The 18,865-nt window shown below is 39.2% G+C and overlaps 2 protein-coding genes across 5 annotated transcripts; one reads left to right on the top strand and one right to left on the bottom strand.

Annotated features, from left to right (window-relative positions):
• Positions 1-6,786: 6,786 nt before the first annotated feature.
• LOC306989198 (paired box protein Pax-6-like) lies at positions 6,787-16,758 on the top strand. Of its 4 annotated transcripts, none has more exons than XM_079594637.1 (8): positions 6,787-6,895; positions 10,494-10,680; positions 10,801-10,959; positions 11,266-11,348; positions 11,427-11,580; positions 12,395-12,462; positions 13,114-13,219; positions 15,621-15,812. In XM_079594637.1, the coding sequence occupies exons 2-8, from the start codon at positions 10,569-10,571 to the stop codon at positions 15,698-15,700; spliced, it is 762 nt and encodes a 253-aa protein (XP_079450763.1). In that variant the 5' UTR covers positions 6,787-6,895; positions 10,494-10,568; the 3' UTR covers positions 15,701-15,812. The 4 variants fall into 4 exon arrangements, with proteins under 4 accessions (XP_079450763.1, XP_079450766.1, XP_079450764.1 ...); XM_079594640.1 differs by having other exon boundaries at positions 6,793-6,895; positions 13,193-13,219; positions 15,621-16,758; XM_079594638.1 differs by lacking the exon at positions 6,787-6,895 and adding an exon at positions 8,499-8,636 and having other exon boundaries at positions 15,621-16,754.
• LOC306989200 (large ribosomal subunit protein eL42) lies at positions 9,097-9,509 on the bottom strand. The gene has a single exon (XM_079594642.1). The coding sequence runs from the start codon at positions 9,484-9,486 to the stop codon at positions 9,166-9,168; it is 321 nt and encodes a 106-aa protein (XP_079450768.1). The 5' UTR covers positions 9,487-9,509; the 3' UTR covers positions 9,097-9,165.
• Positions 16,759-18,865: the final 2,107 nt, after the last annotated feature.

Genomic DNA, 18,865 nt, shown 5'->3' with positions numbered 1-18,865 from the left:
TCAAAGATTAATGCTTAAATATTAGGCCAATAATAATATATATATTTTTTATATTATTATAATATTTTGATAATTAATGGTATTAGTATAAATAATTATACAATATTAAAATTAACAATACATAAATAAATAATAATAATTATTATTAAAAATGTATTAATTTACTTATTTACTTGCTCGTCATCTTATGGGTCTAACTTTAATTTTCCACTTAAAAAATAATAATAAAAAAACATATAGGCTACTGTATGTCACACTCACAGAAGGGAACAGACAGATGATAAGGTGAAATGGTTTATTCAAGTAAAAGCAGAGGGACAGTGATGGGACACCAACGGGAACCAGACGATGGTGACTTGATGATATTGATGGAGACTTAGCTGGTGATGACTGAACTGGATTCTTTGTGCAGGTGAAGGATGAACACGATGACTGGAGATCGGGATGATAGACGGGAGACTAGAAGAGGTGAGTGTTCAGGTAAGAAGTCTGACTGTTTACGTAGCATTTACGTTCGTAGTAACGTTGACGGGACCAGACACTGATGTGAGGGTGATGCAGGTTGACATTGTCACAATGTCTGGGTGATGTCCCCTGGGTAGCCACTAGAGGTCCTTTTCCCCACAGGTGTCAGTCACTATTGGACTACAATTCCCATCACCCTTGTCGGACTTGTTATTCATTATCACTCTTAGCTGTTCCCACTCACCCTATTAGTGTCTGTCTATTTATACCCTGTCTGTTTAATCACTTGTTCTGGAATCCTTGTATGTTGTCACCCGCTTCCCAGAGTCTGTCTTGGTTTGTTTTATTTCTAGTTTTGGACTGCTTTCATGGACCTTGACCTTTTGCCTGTTCCTGGATTTATGATTACGGACTACCCAATAAAGCTGCACTTGGACTATCACCTTTTGTGTGCGTGCCGTGACAGAAGGATTCCAGCAACATGGATAGATCCAGCAGTATGGGTTTTCGTATCCGTCCCCCAACCACTGAGAAGGAGAGGAGGGGAAGATTCAGTAATATAACAGCCCTACGTCAGCAGGGCCGGACGGTGGGTTGCCTGTCTCAGGCATTTTGGACGCTCTCAAGAGGCATGGGTTATAATGAGGCTACCCTCAAGGATCTTTTTAACATCTGCCTGGATGATCCTTTGCCTCGATGGGAGATGGAAGGGCTGGAGATCCTGGATTTTGGGGGTTTTACCAGTTACCTTGTACATCGGAGCCAGTGGGATGTACCAGAGCCTCGCCATGCCGACGCCACCCCGAGCCCGGTGGTCCCTGTTCCAGTGGTCCCGAGTCCGGTGGTCCCAGTTCCGGTGGTCCCAGTTCCGGTGGTCCCAGTTCCGGTGGTCCCAGTTCCGGTGGTCCCAGTTCCGGTGGTCCCGAGTCCGGTGGTCCGGAGACGGAGGAGGGGGAGAAAGGTCTCCTCAACCCCAGTTCCGGTGGTCCCGAGTCCGGTGGTCCCAGTTCCGGTGGTCCCAGTTCCGGTGGTCCCAGTTCCGGTGGTCCCAGTTCCGGTGGTCCCAGTTCCGGTGGTCCCAAGTCCGGTGATCCCAGTTCCGGTGGTCCCGAGTCCAGTGGTCCCAGTTCCGGTGGTCCCGAGTCCGGTGGTCCCGAGTCCGGTGGTCCCAGTTCCGGTGGTCCCGAGTCCGGTGGTCCCAGTTCCGGTGGTCCCGAGTCCGGTGGTCCCAGTTCCGGTGGTCCCTAGTCCGGGGGTCCGGAGACGGAGGAGGAGGAGAAAGGTCTCCTCAACGACTTGTCCGGTGGCTCCTAACTCAGAGACCATCCCGGAGGTGACTGCCATCCCTGACGCGCGGTCCAGGCATCCTGCTCTGCTGGCCCTGTCAGAGCTGCTCGCCCTACCGGCCCCGCCCGAGCTGCTCGCCCTGCCGGCCCCGCCCAAGCTGCTCGCCCTGCCGGCGCCACCCTGGCGGACTGGCACGCCTGCCAAGTAGGGCTGTGCGATATGACGATATATATCGGATGGACGATATAAAAAGTCTATCGATTCATATTATGCTCTATCGTTCATATCGTGGTGTCGCAAAAAACATTGTTTACGGCAAAACTTTTTTCATCATTTGGAGGACTGCAATCTTACACGCCGCCATGAGAATGCAGGCAGAAACGTGAATAACATGGCGAGTGAAGGGTGATAGAACCGGGTGTTTCCGAGCAGGACCAGCCAGGACAAACCGAGGAGCTCGTTCCTAAATGAGGGGCTACCTCTGTAGCCTGAACATGATTTGGTAAAATTTCTTTGTTTGGTTGACTAAGTTATTATATTTTGATAATGAACATGCTGCTATGTCAAGTTAGCAATGCAAAACGTGTGCGCGTGCCGTGAAGCGTCGGCGCGATCACAGGAACAGGAATCCGTTACTCCGTAATTTATGGTCATACGGATAGAAGCAAAAAATTATTCAAAACTGTAAACCCGTAAAATACAGAAAACAAGCTCGATTCCCTTTTCTAACATCTCGGTTTCCTTTTTGTGAACTTTGGACCCTGTCGCATGATCCGAAGCTCAGCAAAATGCTTCCTTTCGTTTTGTTAATCTGTAATTATTTAAGGCAAATAGCCTATATTTCGCATATAGGCCTATATATTAGTTTTATATATTTAGCTTTATTCTGTTTTCTCCGTTCACAGAAGCGCTTTAAGTGCGTGATGTGACGTTGTGTGGATCCATGTTCTACTACACTATCCTGCAATTTTCGCTGGTTTCAAAAAACAAAAAGTTGCATATTATTACCTGCTATTCATTTTCACTGAAATGTAGGCCTAATTTTTTGACAGTTGGTGACATACAGTATATAAAACTAACGCCAGCGCATTCCCATTGCGACTTATCAATGATGACTGACAGCATTTCACTCACGTTGGATAGGCTATGCGCGTCAATATCACATTTGCTCAGTCTGTACTATTTGAATACATGATTGGTTGACTGGCAAATTAAAATAGTTAACAGAACGATAAAATAACGTTGTTAACCGGTTAATGGCCATTTCAGATAAGCGTGTCTGTTCAGAACGATTACATTTAATTTGGTTTCCGTTTCTGGTATGCTCCTGTCAAAATTTCGTTTGTTTGTTTTCGTTCATTGAACAGGTTCGGAGCCCTGATTTCTGCTACATTTTAAACATCTTCCATTGAATTTTTACATTTGGTATTTTATATAGCAATATTTTATGTTGGGCCTGTAATCATTTGTTTTTGAAAAGTGTTTTAAATTTCGTTCATATTTTATATTTCTACATTCTTAATCAAACATTTGCCCATTTTTTTTTTTTTTGAGAATATAATATATATATATATATATATATATATATATATATATATATATATATATATATATATATATATATATATATATATATAACATTTTTGAGGATATACTTAATATATACTCAATATATATATCAACTTTTCTTTTATTTGATATATGCTAAAAGTATTTTCCATGTAGTAATTATATATATAAATTATTAATTGATTGAATTTACAGAAAAGGTACTATATCGTGATATATATCGTTATCGGGATATGAGATGACTTATATCGTGATATGAGATTTTGGTCATATCGCCCAGCCCTACTGCCAAGCCTGAGCTTCACGTCACGCCTGCCGAGCCTGAGCTTCACGTCACGCCTGCCTAGCCTGAGCTTCACGTCACGCCTGCCGAGCCTGAGCTTCACGTCACGCCTGCCGAGCCTGAGCTTCACGTCACGCCTGCCGAGCCTGAGCTTCACGTCACGCCTGCCGAGCCTGAGCTTCACGTCACGCCTGCCGAGCCTGAGCTTCACGTCACGCCTGCCGAGCCTGAGCTTCACGTCACGTCTGCCGAGCCTGAGCTTCACGTCACGTCTGCCGAGCCTGAGAGTCACGTCACGTCTGCCGAGGCCGAGCGTCACGTTGCTGTTCCTGAGCCGGAGGTGTCTGTTGCTGTTCCTGAGCCGGAGGTGTCTGTTGCTGTTCCTGAGCCGGAGGTGTCTGTTGCTGTTCCTGAGCCGGAGGTGTCTGTTGCTGTTCCTGAGCCGGTGGTGTCTGTTCCAGTTCCTGAGCCGGAGGTGTCTGTTGCTGTTCCTGAGCCGGAGGTGTCTGTTGCTGTTCCTGAGCCGGAGGTGTCTGTTGCTGTTCCTGAGCCGGAGGTGTCTGTTGCTGTTCCTGAGCCGGAGGTGTCTGTTGCTGTTCCTGAGCCGGAGGTGTCTGTTCCAGTTCCTGAGCCGGTGGTGTCTGTTCCAGTTCCTGAGCCGGTGGTGTCTGTTGCTGTTCCTGAGCCGGTGGTGTCTGTTGCTGTTCCTGAGCCGGTGGTGTCTGTTCCAGTTCCTGAGCCGGTGGTGTCTGTTCCAGTTCCTGAGCCGGTGGTGTCTGTTCCAGTTCCTGAGCCGGTGGTGTCTGTTCCAGTTCCTGAGCCGGTGGTGTCTGTTGCTGTTCCTGAGCCGGTGGTGTCTGTTGCTGTACCGGTGCCGTTGTCACCCAAGTGGTCGTCTTCGCCCTGGTCGTCTCCACCATGGCCGCCCGAAGGACCTGCCCCGTCCCGGACGCCTGCACAGCCGGATCCGCCCTGGCCGCCCGAGGGAAGGTCTCCGTCGTGGCCGCCCGAGTGGTCGTCTCCGCCTTGGTCGTCTCCGCCGTGGCCGCCCGAGGGGTTGTCTCCGCCCTGGTCGCCCGAGGGGTCTTCACCGCCCTGGCCGCCCGATGGGTCGTCTGCTTCGTCTGCGCCGCTCGATGGACTGTCTGCTTCGTCCTGGCCGCCGGCTAAACCGTCACCCCTTGTTGCTGTTCCCCTTCATGGTCCTGGCCCTCCATCCCTCCCCCTGATCTTCCACCTTCCGCCTGGACTCTTGTTTTGTTTGTTTGTTGTGGGTCTTGGAGCGTCTGGTAGCCGCTCCGTAGAGGGGAGGTTATGTCACAATGTCTGGGTGATGTCCCCTGGGTAGCCACTAGAGGTCCTTTTCCCCACAGGTGTCAGTCACTATTGGACTACAATTCCCATCACCCTTGTCGGACTTGTTATTCATTATCACTCTCAGCTGTTCCCACTCACCCTATTAGTGTCTGTCTATTTATACCCTGTCTGTTTAATCACTTGTTCTGGAATCCTTGTATGTTGTCACCCGCTTCCCAGAGTCTGTCTTGGTTTGTTTTATTGTTTATTTCTAGTTTTGGACTGCTTTCATGGACCTTGACCTTTTGCCTGTTTCTGGATTTATGATTACGGACTACCCAATAAAGCTGCACTTGGACTATCACCTTTTGTGTGCGTGCCGTGACAGACATAGGCTGTGTTGAGGAATCAGTCTCTGGTGATGATCAGCAGCAGGTGTGGTGATGGCCGACTGAGTGCAGGTGGGGACCAGAAGGGTTGCTGGGAAGTGTAGTGCAGACAGGTTGGTTACGGAGTTGGTGACTGTGACAACACATCATGACATTGCCATACACAGTCAAAATGCTTAAATAATAATAATAATTATTATTATTATGAATAATAATACAACACATTTATTTACTAGCTTTAGTAAAAAACATTTTACGCCAAGAGTCCAACCCTCCCGTTTGTTGTCTTCTTTTTTCCTTCACAACCTCTCTCTTCTTACTTATTTTATTTTATTCTTTATATTTTATTTTAGCACTTTATAACACATATGATTCTAAATATAACTGCTTAATAAAGAAGTGTGTATGAGAGAGACAGAGAGGTAGGGGATGTAAAGTCTTGTCAACTGGAAATAAAGTAATGTGGCATCCCCCATTCCCCAACCTAAAGACACACACACACACATACACACACAAGGGTTATTTACCCTCATCCAACTCTCATTGTGCTCTTATTCCTTCCTCAACATACATACCGATAGCCTACTTCTCTCTTCTTACTGCTGTAATCTCTCAATATTTTTTGAATATATATAATATATATATATAATATATAAATAATTGAACAGTTAGTGATGTTGACGTTAAAGTCATATGATCGTGATGTAGCCTAGCCCTAGTTAGTTAGCCTAGCTTAGCTTTTGAGTTCTGCTGATTGTATTTACGCTTCAAAATTCCTAAAAGTTGTGTTCATTGTGAAGATTATCATGATGAACAAAACGTGTAAGAATCATAAGCTTTTGTTAGCCACAGACCTTCTTTTCTGCAATTAATAATGGAAAAATCCTATTGGGTTTCTTGTTGAGGGAACCAGTGTGATGCTAACTTCCGGATTGGCTTCATCTTTCAGAGGGGGTAAAGTGCAATTGGACTAGACTATTTACAGCACTATTTAGAAATGTTCATATTAAATCAGTATTTATTTAAATATTTATTTAATCAATCATGTATGTATGTATTCGCTTCATTTAGCCGATACTAAACTCTGCAGATTCAGCCAATGATCAAAATGAAGAGAAATGAAAACATTCCCACTTCAGGCCCACGTCAATGACCTCACATTTCCCTCCCAAATCCCACTTTCATTTTAACGTGTGCAAGCTAATTAATATTAAACTGTGCTCTTTGCTGCCTTTCCCCTCTTCGTCTTTATCATCACTCCATTATCTCTCGAGGGTTTTTGCTGCTCTCTCTCTCTCTTTCTCTCTCGCTGGCATTAAGTTCAAACTTGACACTGATGTTGACTCGCTGTGTCACTCTTTTTTCTCTCTCTCTCTCTCTCTCTCTCTCTCTCTCTCTCTCTCTCTCTCTCTCTCTCTCTCTCTCTCTCTCTCTCTCTCTCTCTCTCTCTCTCTCTCTCTCCTGGACAATTGTGCCTGCAGACGCATCTCTCTGTCACTCCATGCACACAGGTCATTGTTAAGAAAGCAAGTGGGAAGTAAACCTTTAATAACACTTCTAATAGAGGGATAATATTGCGGACGCGCTGCTCGTAATGTAACAACTGGTGAGTCAGATGTGTACTGCTTTTATTTGTACTTTCTTATAATTGTATTAACTGCTGCCCTGAATCCACAAATGTTGGTAAAAACAACAGTCAGAACAGAGTAACAGAATTCAGGCTTTATCTTTGAACATGGGCTAGTTGTCCCACTTTTTCTCAGAGTGCACTGTAACAAAATGTTTTTTAATGTTTAGCTACCAAAAATAAAATAAAACTGTTAATAACTGGAGAATCATATGTCATATTACTAGCTCATATACTGTCAGATATATGTCTTTAAATTAAAACTGTATAATTATAAATATAAAGTTACTGTATAATTCACAGTGAAAAACAATAAAAGGATGTTCTCATAAGTCCCTGCATGACACATATGGTTATATTTTAAATGAATAATTACGTTTCTTCTTATTTCTGTTATGTGCATTAGGGTGTTATGTTATTTAGTGAATGTTTATTGCATTTATAGTAAAGCCACTCTGATTTATCATGTGGCTTTCTAATTTACCAGCTGTATTATCATTTATTATTTGATAATAATAATTTATCAAGTAGTTTGGTTAATTAACATGAAATAATGAAATTAATAATAATTTAATTAATGAAATAAGTTTTGGCAGCAATATTCCATTTCATAATAGCAGAAACATTTATTTATTTATTTATTATTATTTTTTTATTTTTTTTACTGTGAATTTGTGGCAACCATAGCAAATGTAATGGGATATTTAGGTTTAGTTTTTAAAAGTACATTTCTATCGGCTTAAAAAAAGCTATTGAAAATGTTCTCTGTTATAGATACAGTTCATTGAACACTTGTGTTATTATTATAAACCTGCTATAAAGAAAGCCATTAAGAAAAGACAATTTTAGACATTTCAGCCATTTTTTAAAAATAAATCTAAATAATAAAAAAATCCACAAAATAATTTGTGAAACGGCAGAAATGTAAAAGGAAATTGTAATGTGTAAAATTACAACATTAAAAATACGTGATAATTTGATTATACAACTTGATTCGAATCTGCCTTTATCATATCGTTGACCATAAGTGATCTAGGCAAGCAAAGGACGAGGATAAGTACAAAACATTAATTAAACAACTAAAGCAAAGAAGGCAATACAACATGAGGGTTAAAACGTAACAGCCGTAAAAGCCGACACTAGTGATGGGCGCTTTCGATACACACGAACCAGTGTTTCACATTTCACAGCTCGTATCAAATCACAGTCACGTGATTTCAGTAAACACTTCGTTACGTCATAACTATTTCGAAATATTTATATGGTTCGACGCAATAAACCCATGACCCATTGCCTATGTTTTGTTGTTGTTGTTGTCATTTTAGTCTCTGATTGGACTGGTTATGGTCATAATTAACCAAGCTCAACATAAAACAAGCAAAACACATATTATACAGACACTTCATAAGTATGGTATATTGGATAGTTTGTTAATTGCATTTAATAGATACGCTTTCTTTAAAACATTTGCAATTGGTTTGCAAAAGGTGTTGTTATATGAAGGTCAAGGTTTTCGTTGCCTTTACACCGTTTGACCAGCAGGAGTCACCGGCAGGTGGCGTTCCGATCGCTTCGAGACAGTGAAATTCAATCATGATTCAATTGATTCAAATGTTCGAAAAGCTTCGTTTCTCCGATAACTACCAAACAAAGGACTGAGCAAACTGCATGGAGGCATATGTAGCCTAAACACGATAAAGAGGAACAGAACAAGAATCAGGTACTCAACATAGCCTAATTATAGTAACGAACAGGCAAAGGGAATGTAGGGATCAAAGGAAGAACAAAACAAAAACAAGCACATACAAACTAAAAGTCTGGTAACACTTTACAATAAGGTCCCAGTAGTTAACATTACTAAAAGTATTAACAAACAGTGCATTAACTAATACTAACAGATAGCCTACAACTTTTAATCTTAAAATGTATAGGCTAAATGTTAATATTAATATTAATGCTGTATTGTTCATGATTAGTTCATGTTACCTAATGTAGCAAACTAATGTTAAAGGGGTGGTTGAATATGATTTCACTTTTCTAACTTTAGTTAGTGTGTATTGTTGCTGTTTGAGCATACACAACATCTGCAAAGTCACAATGCTCAAAGTTCAAAGCAAAGGGAGATATCTTCTATTAAATAAATTGCTTTTTAAGGACTTTTTTTTTTTTTTTTTTTTTTTTTTTTTTTTAACTGTATACAACTTTTATTGACAGCGATGGTAAACCACAAAAAAAGCACTTGGCCCAACTCAGAACTGGATGACCTGGCCCTTTCTCTTTTTGTCTCCTCCCAGCTCAAAATGTTTGCATCTCTTAATGGCCAACATCCTCTTTGAGCGGCAGTTGGGCTCCACGCACTCCAGCCTCAGCACAATCTTCTTTGTGGTTTTAGCCTTTTTCCGGAAAATAGGCTTAGTTTGTCCTCCATAACCACTCTGCTTTCTGTCGTAACGCCTCTTCCCCTGGGCGTACAAAGAGTCTTTGCCCTTCTTGTACTGGGTCACTTTATGTGGCTGGTGCTTCTTGCATTTTTTGCAGTAAGTCCTGCGGGTCTTCGGTACGTTTACCATGGTTGCCCTCGCGGAGCAGGAGCAAAGAGCTGCTTTTTAAGGACTACAACGGCTGGTTGGGACTACACGACATTCCTCCCGGGTTAGAGACATCACCAACCCTAACATTAACATAAACCCGCCCCCAGGAACGTGATTTATAGATTATCAAGACAGAATATGCTAATCAATGACTAGAAGATAACTTCACATAAGCTGCATAAATTCACCCAACTAACCACTTAGAAATGTTATCTACAGGTTGTCACTACTTCTTGAGTCTCTCCATCTTTCTGACTCTCGGTTTGAGCATAAAAGGCGAAACGTTTTTGAAATTTCCAGTGCATGTCTGTGTGAGGTAAAAGGACACAAGCTCCGCCCCCTGTGTTAATGTAGGCACACTTCCTCATTTGCATTTAAAGGAACAGACACAAAAACGGTGCGTTTTTGCTCACCCTCAAAAAGTGAAAAATTGAACATGCTATTTAAAAATATCTGTGTGGTATTTTGAGCTAAAACTTCACATACACACACTGGGGACAACAAAGACTTATTTTACATCTTGTGAAAGGACATTATACCACCCCTTTAACAACTGAAACCTTTTTGTAAAGTCTTACCAAAAGTTCACAAAACTTAACACTGAATCTAAACTAACATTCACACTGACAGAGCTTCTCTGTATGGAGGCATGCAGTAAACATACCTAATGTTAGATACTATATTATAATATATAGAAAAATGGAAATAATACAAATCGTCTGTGATTATTAAATGGTGCCGTCAGGTAAGTGTAATTACAGACAGTGAATATGTATTATTTTTAATCCATTCCCCCCCCCCCCCCCCCCCCGAATGCACAAATCTGAACTGAACGCCTATAAATAAATAAATACTGCTATACAGTGTACTTCATGTAACAGACTCATTCTTTGTATGTATAGAATGATGGAACTGTAATTCACTTTAATGTGTGTGAACTCGTGCTTCATCCTCGCACAATTTGATACTCTGTCTCCGTTGTTCAGGGTCAAAGGAGAGTCTAGAGTAAATGGAAACAGTCTCTTGTCTCTTTCCATTCTGAGGCTGTAGTGGGCAAGCGCATGATGTTTGAGAAGTTAACCATGCTGAATCTCCAGAACACTTCAGACTGGAGTGGATCCAATGACTGGTACCATCAGCAGAGCAACGGTCCCAGCCAGCAGCACAGCACGGGTGAGAGGAGCTTGAGAACAGTTTTACCTCCTCTAGGCCACCGAGCCATTGACTTGGATCTTTCTAAAGATTTATGTATTTCTGTCTTGCATTCGGTAACAGTTTTTATTTCCATTTCAGATGACTGCCTGGTGGACATGGATGGGAGGATGGCAGGAAGAAGAGGACACGTAGAAAGAGTTGAAGGAGAAGAGTCTCAACTGAGGCTGCAGTTAAAGAGGAAACTTCAGCGCAACAGAACCAGCTTCACAACAGAGCAGATCGAGGCCTTGGAGAAAGGTACAAAAATAGACAATAAAAGCTTCAAAAAGTATTCCCATAAATAAAAAAACGTACAAAAGCTGTCACTTGGAGGATACCTTTAAAAAGGTTCTAACATGTACCATTTAGGGACTAATATGTACACTTTTGGTACCAGTATGTACATGTGAGGTACTAATGTGCACTCGTTAGGTACAAAGGTGTAACTTTTGAAAGGGTACTGCGGTCACAGTGACATCTTTTGTACCTTTTTATTTCTGAGAATGTGACATTTATTTTATTGAAAGATTTAAGTTCACTCAACTACTAAACTTCCTCTAACAGAGTTTGAGAGAACGCATTATCCGGATGTTTTCGGACGAGAGCGACTTGCAAACAAAATCGACCTTCCAGAGGCACGGATACAAGTAAGTTACTGTCCTGGAATGGATCAAATGCTGGAATAGATCATTTCATCTATTCTTTCTCTGGACCTTGATTGACAGGTGTGGTTTTCCAATCGAAGAGCCAAATGGAGGCGCGAGGAGAAGCTGCGAAACCAGAGGCGGTCTGGAGGCGGGACGTCCTGTCAAACACACGCTCCACTGAACACATCCTTTAATTCAGCCGTCTATCATCATCCGCATGGCAACAGCGCAGGTGAGAACGCACATTTGCATTGGAAAATATGCATACTGTACTTGCCACTTAGAATATGATTTCCCCCTCTTTCTCATGTTCTTTGTGTGACTGAATGTTTATAATAAATGAAAATATTCTGAGGAAAAAGCATATTCTTAAATGTTTAAAAATTATTTTTAATTTGTATTTATTCTGCATATGAATTTAACTCAAATTACATCAATTCATACTTTTAATACTTGTTCTAAACTTTACCTAACTAAATTGTTATTTATTTACTTTTAGATTTTTTTTTAAATTGTGACATTATTAAAACATAATTAAAATCGAAGAGTATTTTTGGTTACTTACATAATTCCCATACTTCCCTTTGCATTCTTTATTCTGTTGCTTTAATGTTATTGTAAAATAGTAAACTAGTTCTATGAAATAATTATTATTCTGAAGAATTAATAAGGACTCATCATTAATGGTTGAGGAAAGCTTTACTGCATGCTGCACGTTTTTCTCTATTCTTCTTCTATGTGTGTGAGACAGGATTTATGTTTCTGATTAACTTTAAAAAAATTCGAGGAAAGCGTGCGCTTAAACATTTTAAATTAATTTTGAAATTGTACCTGCATATACATTTATTTACATAACTAAAATGTATAATATGTTTTTTATACTTTTCAAAATGACTTTGAAGCTAATTATCTACATAATTCCTGTATTCCATTTGCATTGTTTCATGATTTTGATGTTTTAATAATGGTAAGAGTAAGCTGTAGTGCATACTGCAGGCTACTTGGCGCTGAGAATATAATGTTTTTCTTTATTTGTGTGTGTTTAGCATCCATGATCAGTCAGAGTGACGCAGCTCTCAGTTATAACTCTCTCTCAGTCTATACTGGGCTCCAGGTGAGACTGCTCATTTCACGAGATTCATATTTATATTTAGCAAACCATTGCTATGCCAGTTTATACTGCAAATGGACTTCTGTACTGTTATGTATTAGTGCCCTCTCGTGGTGACAATGGACAACTAAAAAATCTGTGTACTCACACCAGAATACTAGTTGACTTACTGAATATGCACTGCCTGCTTTTCTTAAAATAAGCCAAACTTTAGGCTTTATTCAGGTTTTAAAGAGTACTGCATGGTCACATGACATCAAGTTATTTTTTATATAAACATCGTTATTTAAAATGTTTCTTTCAATATTGCATAAAATGTATTAACTTGCATCAATCGGATCAAATAATAGAGTAAACAAAAAGAATAGTTCATCTCAGTGGAAATGGATTGGAAGGTCGAGTTGAGTGCATTTCATTGTGGGACATGCAGTTTTTATTTTTGTACATTTTGTATAGTCATATGGTGATATATTATTTTTGCAGCATACTCTGCACAGTATACATACTAAGTATGTAAACTGTGCAGAGTTTGCTGCAAAAAATTGTACGAGTATATGCTTCTGTTCATTAATGCATTTTAACACTATTTTAAATGTACACTCTGTCTGTGTGTTTTGTTGTTGTTGTCTCCCTCTACTGGTGTTTATTGTGCAGTGTGCTTCCTCTTCCTCTTCCTCCTCATACTCCTGCATGCTGTCTCCGTCCCCGTCATACTCCTCTCCTCATCTGACAGCTCCTCCTTCAACCAACACCAGCACAGGTCAGTCTGAGAGCTGGTCCAAGATCCTACAACATCTTTGACTTTTATTTGCATATTTATTTACTTATTATAAATATACTTATTACTTATTTTTACATATTATTTACTCACTTATTAATTCATTTTTATTTTTTATTTTTATTTATTTACTTTACCATGGTCTGTCTGAATACTCAATTCTGATTGGTTGGAAGGTGTGCAATAAAACATGCACAGGTTATTATGACGGAAATTCAATGACAATAGGCTTGTTTGAGATGCGCCTCGTCTGAAGTGTAGTCGAGAGTAGCGGCTGCTGTGAGAGGAGGAGTGAAAAGAGTGCAGGCAAGCCGAACAGATCTCTCTTCTCGCAGTGGATCAGACACCAACGAGATCAAAGGCGGATATCGCGGGATTCACGCTCGTGCACGTGTTGCTAATTAACTGGATGTAATTTAAGTTCTGTTGCTTTTATAAGAAAATTTGTATAATGAACAAGACACTTAAAGTTCTTGTTATTTAATTACATACCAAAGACGTGTTTATCAATAATTTTTACTTTAATTACATATGTTTTATTAAATTTTTTAAAATAAATATGACAATAATCAAATAACCCATATAGAGATCACATTGTCAGAGAGTGTGGGAATACTCACACATAATTTATACACATAAAAACACGAAATCAGAGTTTTAAAACATTTTAAAAGAGAAGAATACATCACGGTTTTTAAACCAATGAGCATTAAGCTGTGTCCAGCAACTCGTGGAGAGCAACTGCGCTCGACTGCAGAATCCGACACGCGCGGCTTGCGCTCGCGAGAGTTTTTTACATACGTCAGCATGACATCAGAGCCAGGCGGACCGCACTCGGACACATTTCTAACCGGCATGCGTCTCGCGCTGATCACCGGTGATCGGTTCTGATTTTGCTCATCTCAAACAAGCCTATTCATAGCTTGTATAGCATGCAGAGATGATGTAACGCGCGCAGGGTGTGAATGAGTTTGCGAGTTCCAGTTTATTCGGGTGTAGATCTGTTATTCTCTCACGGTCAGAAGCAGTCATTTACCGCAAGCCACAGCATCAGTTGTGCGCTCGGTTATTATTGTCATTGAACTTCACACACACACACACACACACACACACACACACACACACACACACACACACACACACACACACACACACACACACACACACACACACAATTATTTTATTTGGAATGACCAATACTAATTAAAGCAATTAACACAGCATCCAAATATTCACAAATAGCCTGTTATGTTTCACCGGACAATACAAACACTGCTAATGGTCACTCACAACCACATGAATAAATAAATAAATAGGCTATGGATAGAAGTGACATCGGCCTCTCCAAACATGCAGACTGATTGCTGACACAGAACAGTATTTGGCTATTTGCTTAGAGGTCTTTTTACTCAGTCCAGCAATCTTCAAGCCTCTGACGCATAATCTGTGCACATGTCCTAAACTACCAAAGATTAGGATGATTCGTTTTATCCTGTAACCACACACTGCCAAAGCATTTGTTAATGACTGCTATTTAACATTTTCTCAGAAAAACACAAGTCCATGTAAGCAGCGTTCAGGAGCACAGAAACGTATCAAAGCTGCCCCGCAACTCTCGATTAAGAATTCAAATATATGCTATAATTCATTCATTCACATAAATGTAATCTTACGCACTACTTTATCTCTGTGTCTGATTCAAAGCGGACAGAATGCTTGATCTAACAGCCTAACTGACGAAAACAACCGCCATTTTTATCCTTCCAGGCAAATTGTGCCCTGCAAACAACAGCTTTAAGTTGTCAATGCGGGCAAATGACCAGGTATAAGTGGGATAATCCGTAGATTCAATAAAGATTGAATAATAAAACAAAAATATAATCAATAAAGAAATGTTGAAATATTTGAATAAATGATTAAATAGCTTATTTATGTTAATAAAACAAAATGATATTAATTATTAAATCAACAAACACATTAAATGAAGAGTCAACAACAGATCTTTTACTGTATGCTTAGCCATAGTTGTGATGTGAACAACAGAAGAGAAGACCTCATGGATTTTGATTGTCCAATATTGTTGAGTGACGTGCGACCACCGAAACCCTGCTGAAACTGAAACCAGCTCGTGCTTAACTGAAAAGCAATTCAAAAATAATAGTACAAATGTAATTAATAATTTAAATATTTAATAATAATAACAGTAATAGCTTATTTGAATATTTCAACATTTATTTATTTAAATTTGAGTAATTTGGCCTTCCATAATTATTTACTTATTACTCCCTTATTTTTATATTTTATTACATATTTATTTATTTCCTTACTTATTATTTCCTTATTAATTATTAATATCATCATTTTCCTCCTGTTTCTGCTTTAGGTCTGATCTCTCCGGGTGTTTCTGTGCCTGTCCAGGTACCAGGAAATGATCAAAATATGTACTGGGCCAGACTGCAGTAAGAAACGGGGAGGAAGATTTTGCTTTAGAATATTACATATTAATGTTTACAAAAGGTAAAAAACAAAACAAAACAAAAACTTTTAGAACAAATTGTTCTCAACTCAAAGGAAAGCGATCCTCGAACCTAAAAAACTAAATTCATTATTATTTTAGCCATTCTTTTTTAGATCTAATGGCAGTGTGCCATATTGGTTTCCATTCAATTTCAGACGATCAGGAATGTATATGATTTATATGATGATGCATTGTGCAATGACTTGTTGCAATGACAAAACAATGACTGTTGTTTTGAGAATTCTGACTCTGAGTTCCTGTAAGCAACTTCTCTGAACTAGGAAGTATTGTATGTTGTTTTAAAGAAAATTTCAATTTCTTTTATGGTAATTCCTAATTTCTCCACTGTAATCTCACTCATTATAGTTATTCTTTTGTTGTGATCATTTTCATAATCAGATATATGACAACACTCAGTAAGCTTGTGACAATCAAGGCATGGACTGAGACTCAATCATGTGATTTGCACTCAAGACCAATGAACAAATCAATGATTTATAAAGCCGTCAGCAAAGCAAAGGTTTATGCAACGTTTTATTGCCAAAACAATCTCCAGCATAAAGCTCATCTGCAAATCCAACGTGTTGTTGTTTAAATTCAGTAGTGTTGTGTTCAGTTTCTCTTGTGTTCTTTATTTCTTTGGTCAAATGTATATTGTCATATACATTTATGAGGAAATATGTTTGAATATTGGGAAACTATATCTGTGCTTAAAAACTATAGTGTGTGTGTGTGTGTGTGTGTGTGTGTGCGCGCTTCATGGAAAATCAATTTCCACAAAGAGTTGAACTGAAAATTAACAGAACGTCTTTGTATGTCTACCTTTTGCTTTTACATCCACAGCATCTTCTTTAAAGAAGTTTTTATATAAAGGTTAAAGTCCTAAAATATTCTGTTTATTTCTAAATCCCAGAAAAATCCCAGGTTGTGGATGTTCACTTGCTCCAGTCAACCCATTTCATGTATGCATTAAACCCTTTAATAAAAAATGTATCTTGCAATCATATAGCCTACTGTGATTTGTAATGGTCTGAAATGCAAAATATAGCATCATCCCAAATGAATGACCATCATTATTTTAACCAAATAATTAAATATGAAAATGTATATTTTTGTTCATATTATTTCACTGTACATACACACATCAATGGTTTCACTTCCAGCGGCATTTTGATTGCAAAACATCAATCATGTGATTTTTTATATATGAAAATTAATCCCTTCTTACTTCATATCTGAGTGTTAACACATTAAACTTCAGTCTAAAACAAAAGCCACCTGATGAGTCATATTAGCTTAGTTAAAGTGAAGCAGAACCCCCCCCCCCCCCCCCCCCCCCCCCCCCCTCTCTCTCTCGCTCTCTCTCTCTCTCTCAGGCATTAGTGATCCCGTGTCATGTCCACTAAGAGCACTTCCAGATGCACTCTGCAGGCAGGAGGGGGTTGGGAAAAGATGGGAGAGATACAGCTGATGATTTGCAGGTTTGCAGGCACTTGGACAACAGGAAATGAGCATTTTGGAGCTCACAGATATAATCATGCATGTTTTATATTGTCTGGTGTGTTAATAACTTTGTTATTGAGTATGACTCATATAATTCTCACGATTGAGTAATTAATAGGCTAACAGAAATGATGCTCGCCAACACATATACTATCATAGTGAAAGAGGAAGACTGATGTGTCAAAGTCAAAATTAAGAAACGTCTCACACATGTAGGCCATTTTTATCCATTTTGCACAACCAAAAGCAATTTTCGTGTAAATGTATGACATGTACACCGCAATAAGTAAATAAGTAAGAATAACAATGTACAGTAAAAGGTAAAACTATTAAACCAAACGTTATGTCCTCGTAACTTTCAAAACCCAGTTTTAAATGCTTTCATTTTGCTTTATTTTTTTTTTCAGTTGAACATTAAGAAAATATTACATTAATTTCCCAAACATTATGAAAACGTTACTTTTGAATGTTCTCTGAACGTTCTGAAGACTGAAACTAGTAGTAGGCTAACATTTTAAAAAACCTAGGCTATATGAACGGCCAACAACATCTTTTATAGAAATAAAACATTGCATAATGAGTTATTTTTAATTTTTTTAGCTAAGATTTTGAGAATTTTTTTTGAAGGCCAGATAACCCTGAACAAACGTTCTATTAATGTTACTGGAAATAACATGTTTTTGTGCTGACATTTTGAGAGCATTATAAAAAAAAAATGAAAAAAATATTACCATTAGCCTACAAGAATGAAAAAAGTAAAAAGGTACATTGCGCATTGTCAATGGCGTAACGACGATACATGCTCACACAACAGAAGTCCTTTATCAAACCAAGCAGCATTCTGTAGGTTATAATTCACATGACTATGAGCAAAATCTGCGTGGAGAATTGTTTCGTCCTCACACGAAACTTCAGATCGCACGGATTGACTGGATTCCGCCAGCAAAATGTCTCCGACCTACGGTAAATGTGACCGCATCTTATCAGAACATATTGGGAACAACACTTTTGCTACAGCACTATTGCTCATTAAAGTCACGTTTTGCATCGTTTACCACATGTCCATGTGTCTGACACCTTGAGCAATAGGCCCATGTTGACATATGAGTGAACACTATACTGCATGCATCCTAAACAGAGTGCGATACACTTCAGTTAAACACACTGAGACCTTCAAAGGTAGTGGCATGACTTCTTTTTTTAAACACATGTAGGCTACATTTCCTGAACCCCTGTGATGTTATCTTCCTGCCCCTGCTTCCGGGCACACACAATCATATTTAGGCAACATTATTTCAAAGTTTTATTTTTGTGTCATTGATGTAGGCCTATGCTTGTCCGCAAATAATTATTGATTACATGATTTATTTTTAATACATTATTGATACATGATTATTAAAAGTAGCTTTCTTGCACAACTTTAGTCATATTAGATTTTCGCTCGTTTTTGTAAGCAATATTGGCCTACATAACCTATTGAAAATGAAAGAAAATATAATTGTAACTGTTATCATTGCAGTGTTTGTTTTAATGAGGGTGATAACTAAAACAGAACAATATTAGTGTTGTAACGGTAAAAATCGAAACATCCTGTTTCCTAAGTTCAG

This window comes from Phoxinus phoxinus (genome assembly GCF_949152265.1).
Source record: "Phoxinus phoxinus genome assembly, chromosome: 21".
Classification (NCBI taxonomy): Eukaryota; Metazoa; Chordata; class Actinopteri; order Cypriniformes; family Leuciscidae; genus Phoxinus; species Phoxinus phoxinus.
Note: the sequence above shows the minus strand (reverse complement) of the source record. Positions and strands in the feature narration are given on the sequence as shown.

What these genes read in the sequence shown, in the direction of transcription:
- LOC306989200 (XM_079594642.1), bottom strand. Translation starts at nt 9,486, where the DNA reads ATGGTAAACGTACCGAAGACCCGCAGGACTTACTGCAAAAAATGCAAG.
- LOC306989198 (XM_079594638.1), top strand. Translation starts at nt 10,569, where the DNA reads ATGATGTTTGAGAAGTTAACCATGCTGAATCTCCAGAACACTTCAGAC. An exon ending in TCCGCATGGCAACAGCGCAG is followed by an intron (nt 11,581 to 12,394) that starts GTGAGAACGCAC and finishes GTGTGTGTTTAG; the next exon opens with CATCCATGATCAGTCAGAGT. An exon ending in CAGTCTATACTGGGCTCCAG is followed by an intron (nt 12,463 to 13,113) that starts GTGAGACTGCTC and finishes TTTATTGTGCAG; the next exon opens with TGTGCTTCCTCTTCCTCTTC.